Raw genomic sequence first — 23,798 nt, 5'->3', positions numbered from 1 at the left:
TTATTTACACTTACATAAAATATGTACTTTCACCTTGCAGGAGACTAGGCACCTGCGAGGAGATCAATCAGATCAGATGTATAAAGCCTAGAATGGTTTGGGCATGCTCAATGCTGATGGGATTCTTTCTCTTGCTCAGAATAATCACCTGAGAGGGCATAAATTGAAATTGAGGAAAGACGGTTGTAGGATAGATGTGCGGAAGTTTGCCTTTAGCCAGCGGGTGGTTGATTGCTGGAACAAACTTCCATCTGTCGTAGAAGTTGATAGCTTAAATAGATTCAAGGCAGAACTTGACAAACATTTGGAGCGAGGGGATGGATGAAATAAGGGTTTTTTTTTTTTTTTTTTTTTTGGCTGAGGCTACATAAGCTTGCTTTCTTGTATCATGTGTCCTTGCTAATGCTAATGGCTAATTTAGAATTTTTTAGAGTACTTTCCAAAATTTTCATGATATTAAATGACACCAGAATCAGATGATATATATTCAAACTAATGTGGAAGAAATTATAGGACATATTGTAGAAAATGTTTCTTTGGTCACTGAAATAAGTTGATCATTGAAATAAGTTGACTCTATGGGTAGTCTGAAGCAGATGGTTTTAACAAATTCAAATACCTACTAAATCAGTAGGCATTTGAAGGGCATAATGAAAAGAAAAAATGCACTTCAAAATCATCACACCACTCTTTATTAAATCACTCATGCTTATCCAGAGGATTTCAGGCAGTAGTAAAAGATAATAGTTCAAAGAGATATAAAATATATACTTTCATTTATTACACTGAAGCTTATAAAAATTAAAAGTTCATAATTTTTTTTCCCCTCTTTTTGGTGACACCTTGCATTTGTGCCGTTATGGGTTTTCTCTTATCCCATATGATTATAAACATGAGTTGTTTAATGAAGCTACAAAATAACATCAAGTACCTATCCCTTACTGCCTATTTACAGTAAGTAAATAGACAGTAAGGGATAGACAGTTTTCCACATGTAACCATTAAGACTACGTGTTATATTTGACACATTATTTGAAATATAATACATATTTCAAATAATGTGTCCATTTATTCATGAATTGTCATGAAACCTCCCAGTAAGAGCTGACATCCAAGATCATGTCTGTCAGCCATTGTTGTATGATTTTAGCTTACCAAAATTCTACAGAATTCAGAGTGAAGAAATTAAATCAAATGGTAATAAATATTAGGCGGAAGACAGAATTGCATTGAAAAACAGAAGTAATAAGTTTTTTAACTTTTGATTTGATTTTTAACAATAATTTCATCTAATGTTGGGATGTGTAAAAATTTATATTTAAAGGCATTTAAGTATAAATTTTTACTTCAGCGAATTTTAAAAATTTTGAGGAAACACTTCACTGAGTTGCCCCAGCAAAAAACTCACTATTCAAGGACCACAAAGTTTCAGTGAACACATTCTGAAAAACGTTAAGAATATTCATTGTCAATATGAGCATATGCAATACTGATATATGGTTCATTTTAAAATGCTAATGTGCACAGCATACAATACACGTGACTATACGCTATGAAATGTGTACTGATAAGCATGTACATGCTTTGTGTGTAGAGTAATATAAATATCAGCAATAAAAAAACATCACATAACAATATAGTTCTTTAATACACTAATTGTAGTGAGTTAGACTGTCTTTCAACTACACTTACAGTAAAGATATTTTGACATATGATATGATACTCTACGGGTGCAACATCATGAATAGAAAAACAATCAACAAATAAATACTAGAATTTATATATATATATATATATACACAAGGTGGCCGTAGTATCCCTATTCAGAGCTCTCTGTAGCTCTAAGTAACAAGTGGATTGCCACCAAAGTTAATAAGTAAACTATTCAAGGCATGGGAAGAAGGATCCTGTGAAAAAAAAAAAAAAAAAAAAAATGTTCCAAAATCTGCTGATATGGGGATAATATGGCGCTGTACAAGAGGAAAGACATGACAAAGTACCAACAAATAAATAAGACAAACTTTAATGAAATTACAAATTTTTATTTGTGCTCTTTGCAAAAAAACAGAAACTGAATTGCACTAAAGTTTTAAATCCAAACTAAAAAATAAGACACCTAAGAGAGCAGAAAAGTTGCATAAATCTGAGTTAATTTAATTTTCCCAGCAGCAGAGAGCTATAAAGGCACAACACAAACATCGCAAGCACATTCTGTAAGTTTAATGTTAACATTATTCCTCAACTGCAGCAGATGCCTGGATGAGACAATTTTTATGCAAGATGGGGCTCCTCTTCACATCGCATGACCAGTACAGCAGCTTCTCCGGCATCACTTTACTGCAAAAAGAGTCATTAGTCATTTGTTTCGCATTGCATGGCCACCACATTCACCTGACCATACACAGTGTGATTTTTGACTGTGGGGTCACCTCAAGGCCAATGTCTACCAAGGAAGTGTCCCAAACCTGGCTGTCTTAAAGGGCAATGAAACACAACATGTGCAGAACATTACTCCAGAGATGTTGCATTCCACAGTGGAGCACACTGTGCATCGAATGCAATTTCTGGTCCAGAACAATGGTAATCACATCAAAAACCAACTCCACTATTAGCGACATCATCGACCATCGAAAGTAAACTGTGAGTGAGTTTGGAGCTGTGATTACCATTTCCACTGGCAGTTTAGTTGTTTCTTTCTGTTTTTTTTGCAAAGAGCACAAATAAAAACTTGTAATTTCATTAAGGTTTGTCTTAGTTATTTATTTGTTGGTACTTTGTCATGTCTTTCCTCTTGTACAGTGCCATATTATCCCCTATTGGCAGATTTTGGAACTTTTTTTTTTTTTTTTTTCACAGGATTCTTCTTCCCATGTCTTGAATAGTTTACTTACTAATTTTAGTGGCATCCCACTTATTACTTAGAGCTACAGAGAGCTCTGAATAGGCATTCTTAAATTATGGCCACCCTGTACACATATATATACTGATATTTAATTTTCTTACTGACAAAAGAACACAGTATGATCAATAAGATTTCAAGTGACAGTAGGAAAGAATGTTAAATTCACAAATCTTATAATTTTTATCATAATTATCACTTTCAGTATAATAATACCGCTAAAATATTTTCACTAAAATAAATTAACAATATCCTCAATACCCTTATCAGTATAATAAATTTTTTCCTATGATTTTTGTATCTTAGACTACACAGAGAAATTCTGTATTATATAAAAATGTGTCAAAGACAACACTTCAGCTAAAAAAACTTTATACGTTTTTTTTTTTTTTTTTTTTAATATCATGGAAGCTTTATTCCTTTTTTTTTTATTTTTAATTTTCCTCTGCCAGTTACACTGAAAAGTAAAGTTTTATGTAATATAATTCACATGGAATAATTCTAAAACACTATAGTGAAACACTACAGATTAAACATAGCACAGATCGTACAAAAGTGAAAACTGTTAAATTGTTGGATAGATATTTACTTAAATGTGGTTTATGGTGTTAACTTATACAGGATATCCCTACATGATCAAAAAATTTATGTCCACAGCTGAAAAAACTGTTCTGCATGTTATACCCATGGACTATTTGTGACAAAACAAATGAAAAACATTTGCATGCTCAGCATGCAGATGATATATTCTTTATAAGACTCATCTATCTCATTTTATTTCAACTAATCTATCTCATCTTATTTTTCATCTATCTCATTCGACAGGTGGAACAAGATAGATGAAAAATAGGTTAGCCCCAATGCAAAATTTTTCTATCCCAGAATAATGTTCTTCATCTATAACAGCAAGTAGTGTTATTTAACTAACAAACATTCTAAACCAACAAGAAATCTTTTTATGGCATAAGAGCACACACTGCATGCTTTGTTCTTACAAATAACAATTCAGGCCATCACACTTAAACTACAAGAACTAGAGCAAGATAATCTCACACAAGAAAGATTAAAAACCTAGTTTTTGGCAGATAAAACTACCCCTTGACATGTACATAACACATTTTTTCCATAACAACTGTTAAAAGTGATAATCAGGTGATCACAACATTTTCCAGGATTCACCAGATTTATGTATCTAATCATCTTTGTTCAGCTACAAAGAAAAGAGAGTAATTAAAAACCCAATTATCATCTGCTGCACATCATTCACAGTATGATGTGACAGAGATAACTGAGTGGATAAGTATTTAATATAATAATCAAAAGCTGAATTAATACTTGAATATTCGTGTCTTCAAGCTGGTTTTATTCCAGCTTGAAAAGCAGTGAAAAGAGCTTCTAGAAGACTCAGCCTATCAAAGAACTAAATAATGCACAAAAACTTTTATAATTTCTAATCACTGCTTTTCATAGATGAACTTTATTTTGATAAATTTTTAGATTATTACTATCATTTTCTGGTCAACCCTGGAAATACAAACACATCACTAAGAACAAAAAAAAATAAATAAAATAATAAGTAACAAAAAAAAAAAAATAAAAAAAACCATTAACATTATATGATAATATTCTTGGGAATTTTTAAAAGATCTTTGGTAATCAAATAAAATAAACTGACACGATATAATAACAAATACTGGAATCTAAAACAGCAGAATATCAAAAATATCACTCATGTACTTTCATAATTATCCATGTTTAAGAAAAAGTCTAAAGATGATATTTTTTTAATAAAGTAGAAAATAAATCTCTCTGAATAAGTTGAACAATCACAAAAACATGGCAAAAATTAAGTGCTGCCCTGAGTTTCCAACAAATATTACTTCAACCATCTATTTTAATAATTATCATAAGATAAAGAGCATTATTTTAATATAGAAAATAGAATTTATCAACATAATAAATAGAAACAATGCTTATTTGTATACCTAATTTAAGAATTAGTGCTGAAAAATACAGGGCCTCCAGCAACTTCAACAGGTTCATTTAAACTGTTGCGCAGTTTGTCTGACATTTCAGAGGAAAGTTTATCTATTTGTTCACTACTATTTATTATTGATGGATCTGATAAACTAAGTTTCAAATTTCCAGAATCTTCTTTTTCACAAATTTTTTGTACAAGGATATTAAACTCATCAGGCATATCTGCATAAACATGATGGCCTGCTCCTTGAATAACCTAAAAAATCAAAATTGATATGAAAAAAATAACAAATAACAAAATAATCTTAATATTATAACATTCAGATAAACATATAATTAAATATATATAATAAAAAAAAAATCACAAAATTATCATTCGTTTTTTCAGTGAGGCACAAGAAAGAATATAAGTAGTCAGTTCTGCTATAACACGTATTTTCACAATGTGACTGATGTATTAAGGAACAATATAAGTATAACCGTCATCACCATTAGATAATGCCTTATCACTACATCATCAGTGCGCTAATCCGTTGTACTAAGTGGGCCGATGGGTTAATAAAAGGTGAAGAACTTAATTTAAGTTTTTTTTACTATTAGTGGTAGTAATGGTGGTGGTAGTGCTTTTGTTCATGTTATTTGTACTGTTGTGAATATTTTAAACACGATAACTTTTGTGTTTGTGATATTTCATCTCATAAATGTTCTTTGAAATTGTTAATAATACCTGGAAAATGTTACGTTTCTGGATGCCGTGGAAATTATAAAGGTGGTCTGAAAGTACACGTCTTTGGCTTTCCATTGAAGGATACTGTTTTAACTAACAAATGGTTGGGAAAGCTACAGATTTGAGCATGCAAAAGGTAAGTTTGCTAAAATAAGTTTGTGATACATTAATAATAATTATCTTAAATAGTGGTATTTTAACAGTAATGAAATGATAGTATATACATTTATCTAATCACACAATTAGCTATCATACGGAAATGAAACAGATATACTATTGTCAGAATTTCGGCTTTTGTGGTTTCATTTATATATAAATGAAATATTTTTATATAAAAATATAAAATGTATTGTATACCCTGAAGAAAAGTACATGCTTGTTTAAGAAATCAAAAAATTCCAATATCTGTAAGATACGTAATGTTAATTTTATTTATTGAAACTTTGTGTAGGTAAATACATGAAGTGTAATTAAATGCAACCTTTCATAAACTATAGGCCAGTGTATGCTGACTGAAGTATCCTTAGTTGTAAAACCTAATAGCAGTAGTCTATGAGATGCTAATAACAAGTAAAATGAAATTCAGAAGAGAGCATAACATTTTGTTTATATGTTTCATATTGTTATAGGTATGTGAGATTTCATTTCAAGCCAACCCAGATAGTTAGACAGACATCTAAATTTGATGGGAAAAATAAGAGAATCACCGTAGATTTCAAGCATCCAAAATTAATTCATAAAGCTGTCCCATCACAATATCCAAACTGTCCAAGTTATTTGTCATCACAGAAATTTACAAGAGACAGTCCCGAAAAGAAGAAATGGAGATTACAAGGAAAAAAAACTTTGAGAAGACCCTGGAAAACAGTATTAAGAGTAAATATGATTATGAAAAAGTTTGAGAATTTCATACGATCCCACAACTAGCGAGTGCCTGAATGCTGACAAGTTATTTCAAAAAATAACTGTATTGTGTTTTTATATTTAATATTTCAGAAGCACCTTCCATTGCTTATTCAGTTGTGATTAGTAAAGATTTGATGTCAGTATTTGTACAGAGTGCTGAAATTAATAATTTAAGCAAGCCAAAGTCAGTGGAACTTCCTATGAAGTTGAATAGTTTCAATGAGATTACTAACACCTTAGAACAGATACCAATAATTGCCAACATCATCGATGTTAATATTTTTGTTTTAAATACTACTTGTAGTTTACTGAATTCAATTTCAGGAGACATTAATAGCGATAGAGCCTCATTCATATGTGAACAATTACATTTGTAAGGATGTGAAAAGAATGCACACAGGTATTTCACCGAAGTATTAATATTTTCATCTTTAATGTTTTTGATATCTCCACATGCCTACAAATTTCTGCAGCATTCTTCAGATGACCAGCAAGAGATTTTATGATGTATGCTAAACAGAAATTGCCTTTTTAAATTCTCCAGAATGCAAAATTTGTTTAATGATCGATGAAATTCATCTGAAACCTTATATTGATTACTGATTGATTTTCTTTGAATGATGTTTGCAAAAATGGTTATTTTGGAGAAATAATTTTAAATTTGCTAATTAATCCATTATCAATATTTTTCTCAACAATTTTTATAAAAATAAAAAAATGTATTAAAAGCAACACAAACTTCAAACACTGAAACTTGAAAAATGATTTCTGTTCATTTATAGTAATCAAATTATTAGATTTAATGAATAAATGTATATATCAGTTGGATTACAAATTACATGTAAAACATTCAAAATGTAATAAAATAGTTAACTATAAAATGTGTTGTTCATTTTTTCAGAATGTTATGATTAAAAAAAAGTTATTACACTTAAGTATCAAAATTGTAATTTTTTTATTTATTTATTATTTTTTTTTCGTATTGTCCCTTGCAACATAAATTAGCTTTCCATTATGCACAGAAAATAAAATAGATTTGCATTCAACTCTTGCTTTCACTTTTCTCGATTCTGTGTGATGTAGCTTTATGTACTTCTTATGGCCCACTTATGATGACGTCAAACACGCAGTGATTAGGCTTTATCTAACGGTGGTGAAAGTATAACATGATTTTCATGTTGGCTCATATGCGATTCCATCTTGAGTAACATTTGGGCAGAAGTTGCAACTGAAGTTTACATTAACATATGCAAAGTACTGCATATGGGCAGAAGTAACCCCAGAGAAACGTACCAACTGTGTGGTGCTACACTTAGGGTGGTAGAAAATGAAAAGGACATGGGAATAATTGTGCAGTCACATAAGAAATTTTCTTAGCAGTGCAGACAGGCTGCCAGAGCAGGTCATGAGGTCTTGTCAATGATATATAGGAATTTTGCTAGTAGGGAAAAGAAGGTGATTATCCCTTTGTATAAGGCAATGGTCGGCCACCTTGACTGAATACAGGTCTGGAGGCCTCATTTTAGGAAGGAAGGATGTACAGCTGCTTGAGCAAGTACAGAGAAGGGCAACAAGATTGGTGAGTAAAATGAAAGGGTGTCTTACAAAAGGCTTAAGGTCTGCAAATAGCAGCATCTGGAGACTAGACTGCGAGGTGATTTGATTGAGGTGTATAAGGCCTTGAATGGGTTGAGCAGGCTCAACTCTGATGGAATTCTTCCTCTTGCTCAGATTACAAACTTGAGGGGGGGACATATATTCAAATTGAGGAAGGACAGGAATAGAATAGATATGGGGAAATTTGCCTTTAGCCGGTGGGTAGTTGATTGCTGGAACAAACTTCCATCTGCTGTTGTGGAGATTGATAATTTAAATAAATTCAAGGAGGAACTGGGCAAATGTTTAGAGGGAATGGATATGTGAAATGTTTTTTTTTGGCTGATGCTACATAAGCTTGCTTTCTTGCATTACATGCCTCGATTACTACTACTAGGTGAATGTAGTAGCAGTAGTAAAACGCAGCACCAAGTTGAACATAGCAACCTGCAAAGCAATACATAGCAGTTTACGAAGCTTAAAAAATGTCAAACGTCAAATGTGTGAGAGCTCTAGTTCCCATTTACTGTGTTGTATTGGTCGGAAGCATGATGTTGCCATTTGCTGTATTCACAAGATAACACGTGATATTGTAGGCCAACTCAAATTTTTCTGGTCAAAAAGAAATTTCGTGAGGCAGGATAGCATGAATGAAGGAGCACATTTTTTCAGGTCAATACCATAAAACAAAAACAATTTGCAGTTCCCAGTTTATTGGGCTTTTCTGTTAATGTAATCTAATTATAAATTAGATTACATTAACTATCCGTTTAATCCTTTATAATTAGATGTAATCTAATTATAAAGGATTAAACCAGCCAGGATGCAATATTGGAATGCCAACCACCATTGATAAAGAAGCCAATAATTATAGTATTATATGCAAAAAATTCTATACCTCCAACTTACTGAATGAACTTAACAATAGTACCACATATAATATTGAGAATGTTAAAAGCAGTATTATCATTAAGAAAATAATGGCCACGTGCAAAAAATTAAAATTAAATAACCCAAATACTAAATTTCCTTATATACACTGGATACCAAAATTCCACAAAGCACCCATAGGATTTAGATTCATTGCATCGTGCAGAAATAGTTATGCAAAGTTATGCAAACACTAGAATCGCTGCTCAATATCATCTATAGTAACATAGGAGAATAAAAAATTATTATGAACAACGCACCAGTAATAGATTATTTAAATGATAACACCCAAAGCATCAAACATATAAGCACATTTTATTTTAAAAACCTATTTACAAGTATATCTCATAATAACTTGAAATACGTCTTTAACTGCTATTATAATGAATTTCATAATATATTACCTTGTGACCAGTACTATTGGGATGGTATCATAAATTTATGTCTATTTAACTGCTACATCTTTAATGGTAGTAACATATATAAGCAGCATATAGGAATAGCTATGGGGCATGCAGTTTTTGCATAGTAGCAAATCTTTACCTACACTATCATGAAAGGAATATAAATAAAAGCATAATACTATATCATTACATTGACGATCTTATTGTAATAAATGAAGCCCACTTTTAGAAAGATATCACACCGCAGCATCCTCAGGAGTTACAACTGGAAAGTACTAATAAAGATAGCACTTCAGCTGCAACATATCTAGATATAGATATACATAAAGTTGATAATAACTGGTATACCAAAGTATATGATAAACGTAAAGACTAACTTTGAAGCTATTAGCTTAACGCATTGGCATTCCAATATTGCAAAACGGATTCATAGTAACATTATTATTTCTGAGTTTTAGATTAATAAAAATAGGCAATAACAGCAATAGTATAATAGAATCACTAAAAGAATTAAAAGCCAAACTGATCAGGAATGAATTCCCAGAAAAGTTCATAGAAAAATATCTTAACAGGGCTATAAATATAGCAATTAATAAATGGCACGAAAACATTAACCCTAAATTAGTTAACTGAATTACATAATTAAAATATAATTAAATCTCGCTAAGTTTATTCTGAGTACTTGTACACAGGTATATATTAGGCACTTCCCTTGGTGCATTTTACATATAGCTTACACTGTAGAAAGGTTGTACCTATATCTGTTCTAGGGGCAGTAATTAATTTTTGATAATTTTTGATATATTAAGCATTATTCGTTCATCAGGGTACCAGCTAATTTCTTGTTAAAGTGAGTTAAAATATATTAGCCATTGTTTACTGTAATAGATACAATTCTTCATTCCACATCTGTTATATACTTTTACTGTTATTTTCTGCTAGTATTTTGCCAACATTTTCTTTTGGTAAAAATTCCAGCATTTTTCTACCATTATCTTCCATGGAAATAATTGTTTAATTATTTATTCAAGTTGGTATTAAAGTAACCAATAATAACAGAGCGCTGCTATCTTTCTTGGCCTTATCCTACAGTATTTTCTTATATTTGCAAAATTTCTAATACTTATTTAGGTTTTCAATTTTTAATTTCTAATCTACTATTTTCTCATGAAGTTCAATTAATAATTTCATTTGCATTATTTCTTTTTCCCAAAATTCAGTTAAATATTTAATTGTTCAGATAATAACCAAAAGTGAGAGGGCACTGTTGTCTTTCTTCAGATATATAAAGGCAGAAACTAGGAATATAAAAGTCTTTTAACTTTGTAGTCCACTACAAGAAGGTATAGTTCATTTTCTATTTATTTAATTTCTGTTTTTACAGAAAACTAGTTTTGATTAATTAATTCAACTGCTATTTAAGTAAATGAGGATTCATTCTTTTAATTTCCCATGGAGCTTCTATATTTCTATATTTTTATCTCATCTATATATTTTCTAATATATCAGGTATTTTCTATTATACTTGATTTAATATCTTATTGAAAAGACTTCTAATATATCAGATAATTTTCTAATCATTACTGGATTTATGATACATTAGGTATTCTAAAATTTCTTCTAATTACATCAAATATCACTACATACTATAATACCAGGATCCTTACCAAAAGGTCAGGCAGTTACACTCCAGGTAAATCCCAAGTATCTATATAAAATGCTGTTTCTATGCTTTTGCTTTTTGCTTGCTAACTCTAATTTTTTATACCTCAAAATCTATTAGAGCAATTCGAGGGAGATTGAGGTCTATTACTATCCTTAATCCTCTTCATATTCGCCTTAATTTTTAGGCATAAGCCTACCTTTCACTACATAAATAAACAGTTAGTACTCATATATATTATTCATTTTTCGCTTCCATTATTATTAATTTTCACTGCTATCTGTAGGGCAAGCAGTTATTCTGCCAGTTTTCTGCTAAATTGAAGGTATATTAAAGTAATTAAGCCAATTTGATTATATATTCACAGTAAATTCCCCGTATATTTGAACATAGAAAAAACCGGCAAATGGCAAACAGAAACAGAAACAGATAGCGTCAGCTAATTATTGATGGGATATATTGAGTGGAGCTAGCCCTTGTTAACGTTCCATTCAATGTAACCATATATCTATATTATCATTTTAATTTTACTATTTCATTTTATTTTATTATATGTGTTTATTTATAGGGTACAACAAAGAAGTCCAACTTGGGTTTATTAAACTTGGCACTTTGAGCTAATGAGTATAGTTTTTATCCCTAATACTTTTGTCCAATTTATCTAGTTGGTATTATAATTAATTAAAATATTGTTATATACAGACAGATGTAATGTACAATCATAAATTTGATGGCATTAATCTGTTCTGCTACTCTTTCTTTTTCTATTTCTTATATTCTTTTACATAACTTCATATGTGTATATATATATATATATATATATATATATATTTATTTATTTATTTTTATGAAAACCCCAAACACAAGATGTGATGGAACCTATAGTACTTAGTACTGTGCATGGGTTGAAGGTTGAGAAGATGAAAGAAGATATTTGTTGATATTACACTTGAATTTCCATAGATTGTAATTTTCAGGAAATACGTGTGGGAAGGTTGTTCCAAAGAATGGAAGCTGAATAAATAAACAAGGAAGAAGAAAAGTTTGTTCTGCAAGTTTAAAGTTGGACAGTAAAAGGATGTTGACTGGCTGTGGCACATGTTCAGACTGCTTTGGAAGACAGAGCGGGAATTACAGAAGCCAATTCAAAAGAACAGTGCCCACGGAAGTAACTACAGAAAAGGCCTGCAGCAGAAATAGAATGTCTATGAGACAGAGAGTGGAGAGACTCTGTTAGAGATGAGTCATTAATTAACCTAACTGTCCTGTTTTGAATGAATCTAAAAGCCTGAGAGAGGTTTTGGGGGCATAGCCCCAGATGTGGGAACTATAATCCACGGTAGGGTGGATTTGCAATTTGTAAATAGTGAACAGCTGTTTTGAAAAAAAAAAGTAACGCCAAGAACAAAAGAAAAAACCCAGTTTTTTAGATGCAGATAATGAGCTTATGCACAGAGAGAGAGAGAGAGAGAGAGAGCAGAAGTCAGGGTAATCCCCAATAGATGATCTTGTCTAGAAATCGGAGTGTCATCAAAAATAAGCACAGGGGTAGAAGAATCCTTCTAGAAAAATATAAAACCGAACAAACTGAGTTTTAGAGGGATCGAAATGAACTAAGTTATTTTTTCTCCACTGGAGAATTACCTGGCGATCGGCATTGGTAGTAGATATTCGAAATATTGAAGCTGTTTGTGCAGGGCAAGGTTTCTCAAACTGGAAGGTGAAGTGCAATGTGCTATCATCAGCAAAACTATGGATAAGATTTCTGATCAATGGAAGAAGGTCATTAATATACAAATGGAAAAGAGTGGGAGATATAACTGAACCTTGGGAACGCCAGCATTAGTAGAGAAGATACAAGACAGACAGACATCTAGCATTACACGCAGTGAGTGGTCAGAGAGAACACGGGATACCCAATTACAAAAAACAATTGGCAAATCATAAGATGGAAGCTTATTTAGAAGACCTTTACACCAAACACAATCAAAAGCCTTTGAAATGTCAAGAGCAACTGCTTGAGTTTCACCACAATTTTCCATTGAATTTGTCCATAGATGAGTAACATAATCCAGAATATCACCAATGGATCGACACTGATGGGATCCATACTGGCGATCATTGATCAGATGAAAGTTGTTTATATAGTTTAAGAGTTGGCAATTTATTGATTTCTCCATTACTTTAAGAAAGGGTAGAAGAAATTGCAATGGGACGATAAATGGATGGGAGGGATTAGTTACCTTTTTTGGAAGAGAGAGTGGGAATTACAGAAGCCTTTTTTGTAATTCCCACTCTCTGTTTTTCCTTCTGCTTGGAAATTTGCTCTTGCCCAAAGTTTGCCTGGGCATGAGCAAATTTCCAAGCAGAAGGGAAAAACACCTTTGGAATAAGAAAGTGAAAATAAGCAGCACAAAACAGGAGTAAGTTCAGGAACACAGGTTTTGAGAACAAGTGGAGAAATACCATCAAGACTGAACAAGATCCTTCTGACATTCCTTTTGACAAAAGACCACAGGAGGCATTGAATGGAATGTACTGAGAATGGTGAGAGGTGGTTTACCAAGATCATCAATACACAAGTTGAAAGAAAAATGGGATGCTAGCAGGTCAGCTTTATTTTTGGCTGAAGTGGCAATAGAATCATCTGGTTTTGACAGTGGTGGGAACAGAGATGGATAAAAGCCGCGGCCAATAGCTTTGGCAAGAGACCAGAATGGTCGGCTATTATTTGGACAAGAAGCAAGTTTTCTACTCTTAGCCTGTTCAAAATCTAGTTTGGACTGATTAATAACTGCATTACAATTGTCGCGAGCTTTGGTGTAGGCAAAAAATGAACTGGAGTTTTGGATACAAGCCAATTGTGATATGCAACATTCTTATGTTGAACAGCCAAGATTTAGATAAAGGACAAGACTTTAAGGTGGAGTGTGCAATAAAGGATTTCACCCCTACAAGAATAATTTCACTGATGCAATATGAGCAAATGTTGACATCAGAAAATTTTAAATTGTAATCTGACCAACAAAAAGAAGAGAAATCTCGCAGATCATCCCATTTTGCATTCTTGTAATGCCAAACAGTGTGAGGATGGGAATGGTCATGAGAGAAGAACTCTATTGGAGAAGAGGTAATCACCAAGTTGTGACCTGAGGTGCCTACAGGATCACTCACCTCAACTGTGTACTTAGAAGGGCTGTTTGTGAAAGAAAAAGATCAATAAAAAATATTATGCTCCTTGGGTGTAATCTGGTGCATCTCTTCGTATCAAGCTCCTGATGTGATTCCTGTATGTGGCTCCTTGTTCCAATAGTTATGTCTCTGTATGGATTTGGTGCTTCAAGAAAGATCTGCTCAGATTGGTCTTCAAGAAGGAACTGCTCAATCCATTTCTATGCTCTAGAGAATTTGTTCCTTGACACTTGATTTGGACTTGAGACCTGACATGATTGTAACTTTTTGTGTTTTTTAAGGATAAATCTGTAAATCTTAAACTTGTAAATGTATATCTATGTTGCTATAAACATATGGCTGGGGTAACCAAGATTTGACAAAGACTGCCTAGTACAATAAATTTAAAAAATAATAATAAAATCTTAATGGTTTGCAGTACTTACTGTATTGGTGCTTATTTTAAGCTACGGAACTGAGAGCTGAGTAAGAAATAAAGGAATTCATCAAAATTTTAATCTTCTGAAATGACAGTTTTAAGAAAATGACAAGACTATATTACAAATGGGAAAACAAAAAGAAAATCACCTAGTAACAAATATCAAATTTAAGTTCAGTGAAGCAAGCTTAATATGGTATAGACATGTAGGAAGAATATAACAGAGATTAGCTAAACAAATATTCAAAGTAAAAATAAATGGTACTAGGTTGAAAGGCAAAGACTAAGAGGAAGGTGGATTGATGGCATTAGGCAAGCATTAGAAAAAAAAAGAGGATTAGGACCAAAGTTCTAGCAGGAAGCAGAACAGCGTGGAGTACCACTGTATTGCTTAGTAAGTCACCAATGAGAACTTTATATAATGAGGTATATTTGTTTTATGTCAGGATTAAAGTTAAGATTGAACAATGTATAGTGAAAATTATTACTGAAAACCATTATTAAAAATTATATCAGTGAAAGTAACAAGTGGCAGAAATAGCATTACTTCTATGAAAAGTGCAATTCCAAGAGAATTTTTATACAAACACTGCAAGACTGTGCATCCAGCAGGATTAATTTATACCATCATAGTGACCTGCACACAAAATGCATATAAAACAAATGGATGATAATCATAAATTTGTCTAAGAAATAATATTGTCCCAACTCAATCTAACCTTGGCAGAAGTGACCTGCTCTAAAAAATTCTCTTGGAATTGCACTTTTCATAGAAGTAATCCTATTACTGCCACTTGTTACTTTCACTGATATAATTTTTAATAATGGTTTTCTGTAATAATTTTTACTATGCACTGTTCAATCTTAACTTTAATCCTGATATAAAACAAATATACGTCATTATATAAAGTTCTCATTGGTTACTTACTAAACAATACAATGGTACTTTGGCAAACAACCAACCAATTACTCAATAATGTATATTTATGCTGGAAGTAAATTTAGAGCGAACAGAGTAAGCCAACTGATTCCTAGAGTTTCTGAAAAGTAAATAAAGTCTGAGCATGACTAACTAGTTTTTTTTTCTGTGCAGGAAATATTTTTATATTAACAAGTCATGGATATACATTTCTAATAGAGCCAGCAGACAGACCAGAAGTTGTGCACCATAAGCAAATCTGTTGAAAGACTATATTAATTAATTTCTTTCTTTTCATAACTGATGTCATCAAAATTAACCAAACATAAAAAACTGGAATTAAATTTAACATTTAATGTTAAATTAAGTTAAATTAATTAATTTAATAATTGAATACATTTAATTTAATTTAATTGATTTTATTTAATGAAAATTTTAATAAATTAAATTAATTTAATTAAATAAAATCAATTAAATTTAACATTAAATTTAGCATAGCATTTCACAAATCAACTATCGCTGAATTAAATGAGATATCCAACTAATAAATATTAGCCAAGTGACAATGAAATTAACATACCCTCACATCAACATATGAATCAGGTCTCATTTCCTTCACTAAGAAACCAGTCTTTTGATCAACCCATGAACGTGAACCATAAATAAATGTTATTGGAATGTCTTGATGAAGTGCTCCAATCCGATGTGCCATGGGAAATTTAGCCCACCCAAAGTGGCTTGTCATGGACTTGAAAGCAGCTTCTCCACTATTATAAAATATAAATTTTAATAAATTTGGTGGCATTTCTGAAATCACTAAAATGGTATCTATAAAACTAATTAAAATATTACGATATAAACTACAGCGTTGCAGGAGTTTATATTTTAATATTTTTCTTTATGTTTTTTCTCATATTTCATGGTTTAGAAAGTGTGCATCTTTTACTGATACTTTGAAGACAGCAATATAAGGTTTCAACTACATATGGATGCATATATTTTAATAATTGTGAATATTCATTCAACAAGGAGATAATAGACTACCAAAAATTAAAAGAAACCTCCAACTACTATACTGAGACCTCCCAATGAGTAATTATATTTTTTAATAATTTAAAACTGATTGATTTTAATGAAGTTGTATTTTCCTTCAACATTAACTATAATTGAGAAATGCTGAATGCATTAGCTGAGGCATATTAGCTGATGCAAGAAGCAAGCTTATACAGCATCAGCCAAAAAAAAACCATTCCCATTTCACCCATCCAGTCACTCCAAATGTTTGTCTAGTTCAGCCTTAAATTTATTTAAGCTATCAACTTCCACAACAACAGATGGAAGTCTGTTCCAGCAATCAACTTCCGCACATCTATTCTACAACTGTCTTTCCTCAGTTTGAATCTACAGCCTCTCAGGTTCTTAATCTCAAGCAAGTGGAAGTATCCCATCAGCATTGAGCCTGCTCAAACCATTCAAGGACTTGTACACCTCAATCAAATCACCTCGCAGGCACCTAGTCTCTAGATGCTGCAATTGACAGAATTTAAGTCTCTCCTGGTAAGAAAACCCCTTTGTTCCTCTCATCCTTCTCTTGCACTCATTCTAGCAACTCTACATCCTTCCTAAAATGAGGCCTCCACACCTGTACGCAGGACTCAAGGTGTGGCCTGACCATTGCCTTATACAAAGGTATAATCACCTCCTTGTCTCTGCTAGCAAAATTCCTATATATCATTGACAAAACTCCATGACCTGCTCTGGTAACCTGTCTGCACTGCTCAGAGAACTTTATATCTGACTGGACAATTACCCCCAGGTCTTTTTCATTCTCTACCTCCCTGCGTGTAGTACCACACAGTTGGTACGTTTCTCTTGGATTACTGCAGTACTTTGCATTTGTCAATATTAAATTCAGTTTCCACTTCTTAGCCCATCTACCTAACTTTTCTAGATCCTGTTGCAGTAGCATAAATGCATGTTTATCACTGACAGAAATTTTAAATTGCATCTTGCCAATAGTGAATAAATGGTATCAAATAGCTCTATAATTCATTGCTGACCTCAAGATCAAGTTTCCACCACACTTTCCAACTAAAAAAGAAGTTTGGGAAATTGTGGGAAATCATCGTTTGACCCTCAGAATGATGGCTGATGAGTTGGATATGAATAAGCAGAAGATTCATCAAATTCTTCATGATGATTTAGGGAAAAGGAAGGTCTGTGCAAAATTTGTGCTGTACAGCCTCATCCTGTACAGCACAAATTTAGCATCAGGGGACTTCTTTCCCAAGGTGAAAACTGCCCTCAAAGGAGATTTCAGAATGTTGAGGACATAGAGAAAAACGTAATCACCAAACTGAAAATGATCTCCTTGTATTCCTTCACTGACTCTTTTCAGAAACTTTTAGAATGATGTAATAACTGCATTCAATCAGGTGGTGATTACTTTAAATAAAAATAAAACCATTTTTGAGCTTCTTCACTTTGTATTCTTTTTATTGCACCAGTCCGGGAACTTTATTGCCACATATTATACAAGGACTGGCAACAAAGCCATGAGAGTTCATGTGGCAATAAAGTTGCATTACAAGGTGCATTCAAGTTATAAGGTCTCCAAGTTTATTTCTCACAAAATAATCAAAGTGTCCATGCAGGATTGCTATTAGTCTAACTGCCAATTAGTTCTGAAAACATTATGGCATCCTTCACTCATCAAGAAGGCACACAAAAAGACAATATGTCAACTTGTGCGAAGCAATGCTCACTAGAGATGCTGCGGTAAATGGTTTTTCTTTTCCTCAATTTTCACAGTGGACGATACATGCATTCCACTTCTTCAATCCAGATATGAAATGTCAGTCTGCCCAATGGAAGCTCCCTAATTCACCACCACCCAAAAAGTTCCATGTTGCTGCAAGTGCAGAGAAAATGATGATTGCTGTTTTCTGGGATATTGATGGAATAACCCTTACACATTGTGTACCCAAGGGAACTACTGTGACAGGAAACTCATATGAAAAAGTTCCTCCCTGCACTTCAGAAAAACATCCACACAGAACGAGTCACATTCTTTTCCATCAGGACAACACTACACTCCATCATTCTAGAAATGTGTAGAATTTTTTTAAGGAAAACAACACTATGGTTATCCCATGTCCTCCATAATCACCTGACCTTGCATATAGTGAATTTTGGTTGTTCCCAACAATAACGTGGCAGATTTCCTAGCCAATAAGCAGCAGCTGCTTCTGCCATTTACCAGTGGGCCAAACATACCTCCAAAGAAAACGTTGCTGCAGCCTTCAAAGCTTGGAAGAACAGGTGTGAAAAATGTGTGCAGCTTCTAGGAGACTATGCTGAAGAGTGAGGCATGTCACTTCTGTACTTTATGAGAAATAAATTTGGATACCTTATAACTTGAACGCACCTTATACATGCTCATATTACTAATTTACATTATCTCGATGATCGCTGTTATTTCTACATCACATAAAAACAAGTAATATAGAAAATAAATCCGACAGCCATTATTTGATTGCATATCTTTTTTTTTTATGAAATGTATTTTTTTATGAAAAATATACAAAAATATAGTTGTATATTTTTGCTTATGATTTAAGTTATTATAGTTTGTACAAATATAAATATGAATAATTTTTATATGTACAGCAAATTGTGTATTGTAATCAAAAACATACATAATTAATGTTTTAATTTCATTTTATTTATTTATAAATAACATCTGCATACAGTTTCCTTCCTAATAATTGTATGCCTGAAATGAAAATTTAAAATGATAGTCGTATAATCAGTATACTCATATATTAAACAATATAAACTAATAAATACAAATAATAAAGGTACAGAGAAAAATTAATGATGAAATAAATTAAAAAATAATTCATCAAAAATCATATATTGAAAAGGCATTAATTTCACAAAACTCCCACCAATACTAAAAATAAAAATTATGGAATATCAATGAACTGCAACCAGATATATATTTATTCACAGCATAATCTGGAAAAAACAGTGTGAGGTCTGAATTTGAGAAGTTTTAAAATGCACTAGTTTAATATTAACAGTGTTCGGTGTTTCTCAAATTAAAATGTTTGTTACCTGTACACAAATCATATATAATCAATGTTAAGTCAACATTAACAAAATATATTAATAGTAAGATATTTTGGACAAAACACCTTGCAAACTGAAAACTAACCATAATTTTCCCAAATGCTTTTAAGCTGACCAATCACACTGACTTTCAAATATATACACCGATGAGGCAACACATTATGATCACCTACCTAATATGATGTTGGTCCTCCAAGTGCAGCCAAAACAGCTCATACCCAGCGAGGCATGGACGCTACAAGATTTCTAAATGTGTCTTATACCAACACATAACCAGCAGATCCTTTAACTCCTGTAAGGTCCGTGGTTGAGACGCTACAGATCGGAGTTGCTGTTCCAGTACAAACCACATATGCTCGATGGGATTGATGTTTGGGGAATTTGGAAGCCAGGCCAATATCTGGAAGTCTTCCACTTGTTCCATGAGCCAGTCTCAAACAATCCGGGCAATATGGCATGGTGTATTATCCTGCTGAAAGACGGCACCGCCAGATGGGAAGACCATTGCCATGAAAGGGGGTACCTGGTCAGCAATGATGTTTAGGTAGATGGTAGATGTCAGAGTGCCCAGCACATGGATGACTGGACCCAGGGTATCCCAGCAGAACATCGCCCAAGGCATGACACCGCCACCATCGGCTTGTTTTCGTCACATGGTGCATCCAGGTGCCATCACTTCCCCAGGTAAATGACGCACACGTATCCGTCCATTCACATGGTGCAACAGGAAACATGATTCATCGGACCAGACGACCTTCTTTCAATCACTAAAGGTCCGGTTTTGATGCTCGTGTGCCCATTGTAGGTGCTGTCGCCGGTGAACCATGGTTAGCATGGGCACTCTGAGTAGCCTGCAGCTACGCAGCCCCATTTTCAGCAGGGTTCGATGCACTGCGTGTTGTGACACATTACTCTCATCACAAGCATTCCAATTACTGGTGAGTTGGAGCACCACAGTCGCCCTTCTGTTGCCACATACCATGTGGCAACAGAAGACCCAGTCATCCGGCCATTACAATTTGGCCTTTATCAAACTCGCTTAAGTCCGCTGCCTTTCCCATCTGAAGAACAAGCGTAACACTGATTAACAGAGCTCAGTATCAGAAGTTTTTTATACCATGTCCCGACTATTTTCTCATAAGTTTCCAACAGTAGGTTGGAGTACTAAAAGGCAATGACTAGCTTGATATACTGATTTTCTAGGGACTTTGAACTAAAATTTTCCTCACATTTTCTACAGTTCCATTACTTACATGTAGACTTCCCTTTTTTCCCCCCATATAAATAAAATTCCTATGCCAGTCATAACTGTCTACTACTGCACACTCTTTTGCTGTTCCAAGTGAAAAATGTATTGCATTCATTCTGATGCAATGAAATTTTCTATTTTGTTCTTGACGTTATATGATCACCAACTATTGGCAAAACTCTGACCAGGCTCCAATAGTAATCAGAGTTTTGCCAAACTAAATATTAATCACCAATTAAAATTTCACATTCGTGGCTTTTATTTAGTGACTGGTATGTTTTATTAAGCTCAAATTACACAAAGTTATAAGCTTACAAACCTAAAACTTTGCATTATTTTGGCAAATAAATAATTTACGTAAAACATTTATGAAAATGCTAAGGCTGAGTTGCTGTAAATATATTTTTTTGATCCAACCAACCTCCTGGCACTCTGGCAGGATAGATCTGTGAAAGCGATTAAAAAAACCTTTTTATCCTTAATAACAGAATACATCGGGGAAAAAAGTAAAGCCTTTATTTGTTTTTACTATTAAACAAAAATCTTACCTTGGACTCTGTGCATTACAGTGATATACGTAATTAGGAATGGCCTCTCTATCTTCAACAACTGGTTCAAATTTTCTCCTGATATCTGGTCGAAATTTCTCAACTAATCTAGGACCTATTTGAAATAGAGCAATTTGTTCACCAACATTTCAAAAAATATAATTTTCTTAAACCAAAAAAAATATACTTGTTTCTTAACCAAGTACAAAAATTGACTGATGTCTGCATACATCACAGATCCCACTGATAACTCAAACAGTACTGTCAAGCACATTTTCATGTTGCCAATGCAATCATATAATTTACCACCACCTTCGGGGGGAAATATTTTTCTCAGGAAAATTTAGAATATAGATTAGAATAATTAATTTAACTGAAAGTTAATTCCAGTTCTTCTGAGGTGTGATATATCTCATAAAGTAGAAGTTGAAAGGCAGAAGAAACACTGACATTGGACATGATATGAAAATCATAATCTTCAGGAAATCACATGAAGCAAGGTGTTCCAAAGAATGAATGCAACAAATATGAATAAAGTCAATCCACTAATCTGGAATAGAACAGTTAAAGGATAGTAGCTGATTACATTTCTATATGATAGGAATGGAGTTTGGAAAAGAAGGGAGAAATCTTGATTAAACTCTTTACTGTCTTTTAAATACAAAGCCAGCCAGCCACCGAGGGGGGGGATAACCAGCCTCAGTAGGTGCCAGTCCCAAGCCCAGATAAATGGTGAGGGTTAGTGTCAGGAAGGGCATCCAGCCATAAAAAGTGATGCCAAAACAAAAGAAAATGATAGAATGCCGGAAAATAGATGTGGAATGGCTAGGGCGTACCCCATAAACGACGCGCAGTCACGTCGCCCGGAAACTGAGAAAAGGATCAGGGCTACCGAACAAAGGATGGGTTCAGTTAAAGAAGTCAGTCCAGCTAGAGAAGAAGAAGTGGATGAAAAGTGTTAGAATAGGAACATTGGGACGATGAATGAAAAGAGTAGAGAGACTGTGGATTTGATGCAAAGAAAAAGAGTGAAGATCCTATGCCTACAAGAGACAAGGTGGAAGGGAAATAAAGCAAAAGAGCTCGGTGAAGGGTACAAGTTGTTCTTTAGGGGAGCAGATGAGAGAGGAAGAAATGGAGTAGGTATTGTAGTTGATAAGGAGTTAAAAGATGGAGTGTGTGAGGTTAACAGAAGGAGTGACAGGATTATGAGCATCAAACTGGAAGTGGGTGGAAACTTGACCACAATAGTATGTGTGTATGCCCCACAAGTAGTATGCGGGGAAGAAGAAAAGAACAGTTTTTAGATGGAAATGGATCAAGTGGTCATGGCAATACCTGAGAAAGAGATGTTGATTGCTGGGGCAATTTAAATGGACATTTAGGAAGAAGCAAGAGAGAGGAAGGAAGAGTGTATGGAAGGTGGAGTATTGGGGAAAGAAATAGAGAAGGAGAGAGAGAGAGGATAGTAGAACACTCAGTGGCATTCGACCTGGCGATAGTTAACACCTACTTCGAAAAGATAGAAAGCCAGCTGATAACATACAAGAGTGGGGAAAGGACAAACCAGATTGACTATATCATGTGCCGTATGAGGCATCTAAAGGAAATAAGGAACAGCAAGGTGATAAACGGAGAAAGTGTGTCTGCACAACATAGACTGCTTGTGGTCGATTGGGAGGTTACAGCGGACAAAAGTAGGAAATATTCAAGACAGAGGGAGAAAAGGATAAAATGGTGGGGATTGAAAGAGGAGGGTTTGAGGAAGGAGTTTAGGGAAAAGGTGCTAAAAGGAATAAAGTTACCGGAAGATGTGTAAGAGTAGTGGAAGTTAAATAGTTGTACCATAAGGAAAGTTGGAGACGAGTTGTTGAGGAAAACATCAGGAAAGGGGGTACCGGAGGGAAAGGAGGCTTGGTGGTGGAATGAGGAAGTGCAATCGGTGATAAAATAAAAGAAGGAGATGAAGAAAAGATGGGATTTAACAGGTAGCCAGGATGATAAAGAAGCATATAAATTATGCAAATAAGGAGGCAAAAAGGGCTGTGGCAATAGCAAAGGCGAGGGCAGTGGACAAGGCCTATGGGGAACTGGAAAGGAAAGAGGGAGATAGGCAATTGATGAGAATAGCCAAAGCGAGAGAGAGACAAGGCATCAAAGGACTTCTCATCAATAAAACAGATAAAAGATGAGAGGGGAGTGGTTATACAGGACCAGGAGAAGGTTAAGGAAA

The 23,798-nt window shown here is 33.6% G+C and overlaps 1 protein-coding gene across 3 annotated transcripts in view; it reads right to left on the bottom strand.

Moving 5' to 3' along the window:
* Nucleotides 1–4,532: 4,532 nt before the first annotated feature.
* The window catches only part of LOC150078785 ((Lyso)-N-acylphosphatidylethanolamine lipase-like), a 60,930-nt gene continuing 41,664 nt past the window's right edge, over nt 4,533–23,798 (bottom strand). For all 3 annotated transcript variants that reach the window (XM_090382612.1, XM_090382613.1, XM_090382614.1), the window contains exons 5-7: nt 21,566–21,680; nt 16,215–16,401; nt 4,533–5,135 (exon numbers count right to left, since the gene is read on the bottom strand). In XM_090382612.1, coding sequence (XP_090238738.1) covers nt 4,890–5,135; nt 16,215–16,401; nt 21,566–21,680 — 548 coding nt within the window. In that variant the 3' untranslated portion in view covers nt 4,533–4,889. The remainder of the gene's footprint in view (nt 5,136–16,214; nt 16,402–21,565; nt 21,681–23,798) is intronic.

Source organism: Mastigoproctus giganteus, chromosome 10, assembly GCF_048544385.1.
Source record: "Mastigoproctus giganteus isolate SK-2022 chromosome 10, ASM4854438v1, whole genome shotgun sequence".
Lineage (NCBI taxonomy): Eukaryota > Metazoa > Arthropoda > Arachnida > Uropygi > Thelyphonidae > Mastigoproctus > Mastigoproctus giganteus.
The sequence above is the reverse complement of the archived record's forward strand: the minus strand, read 5'-3'. Positions and strand labels throughout refer to the sequence as shown.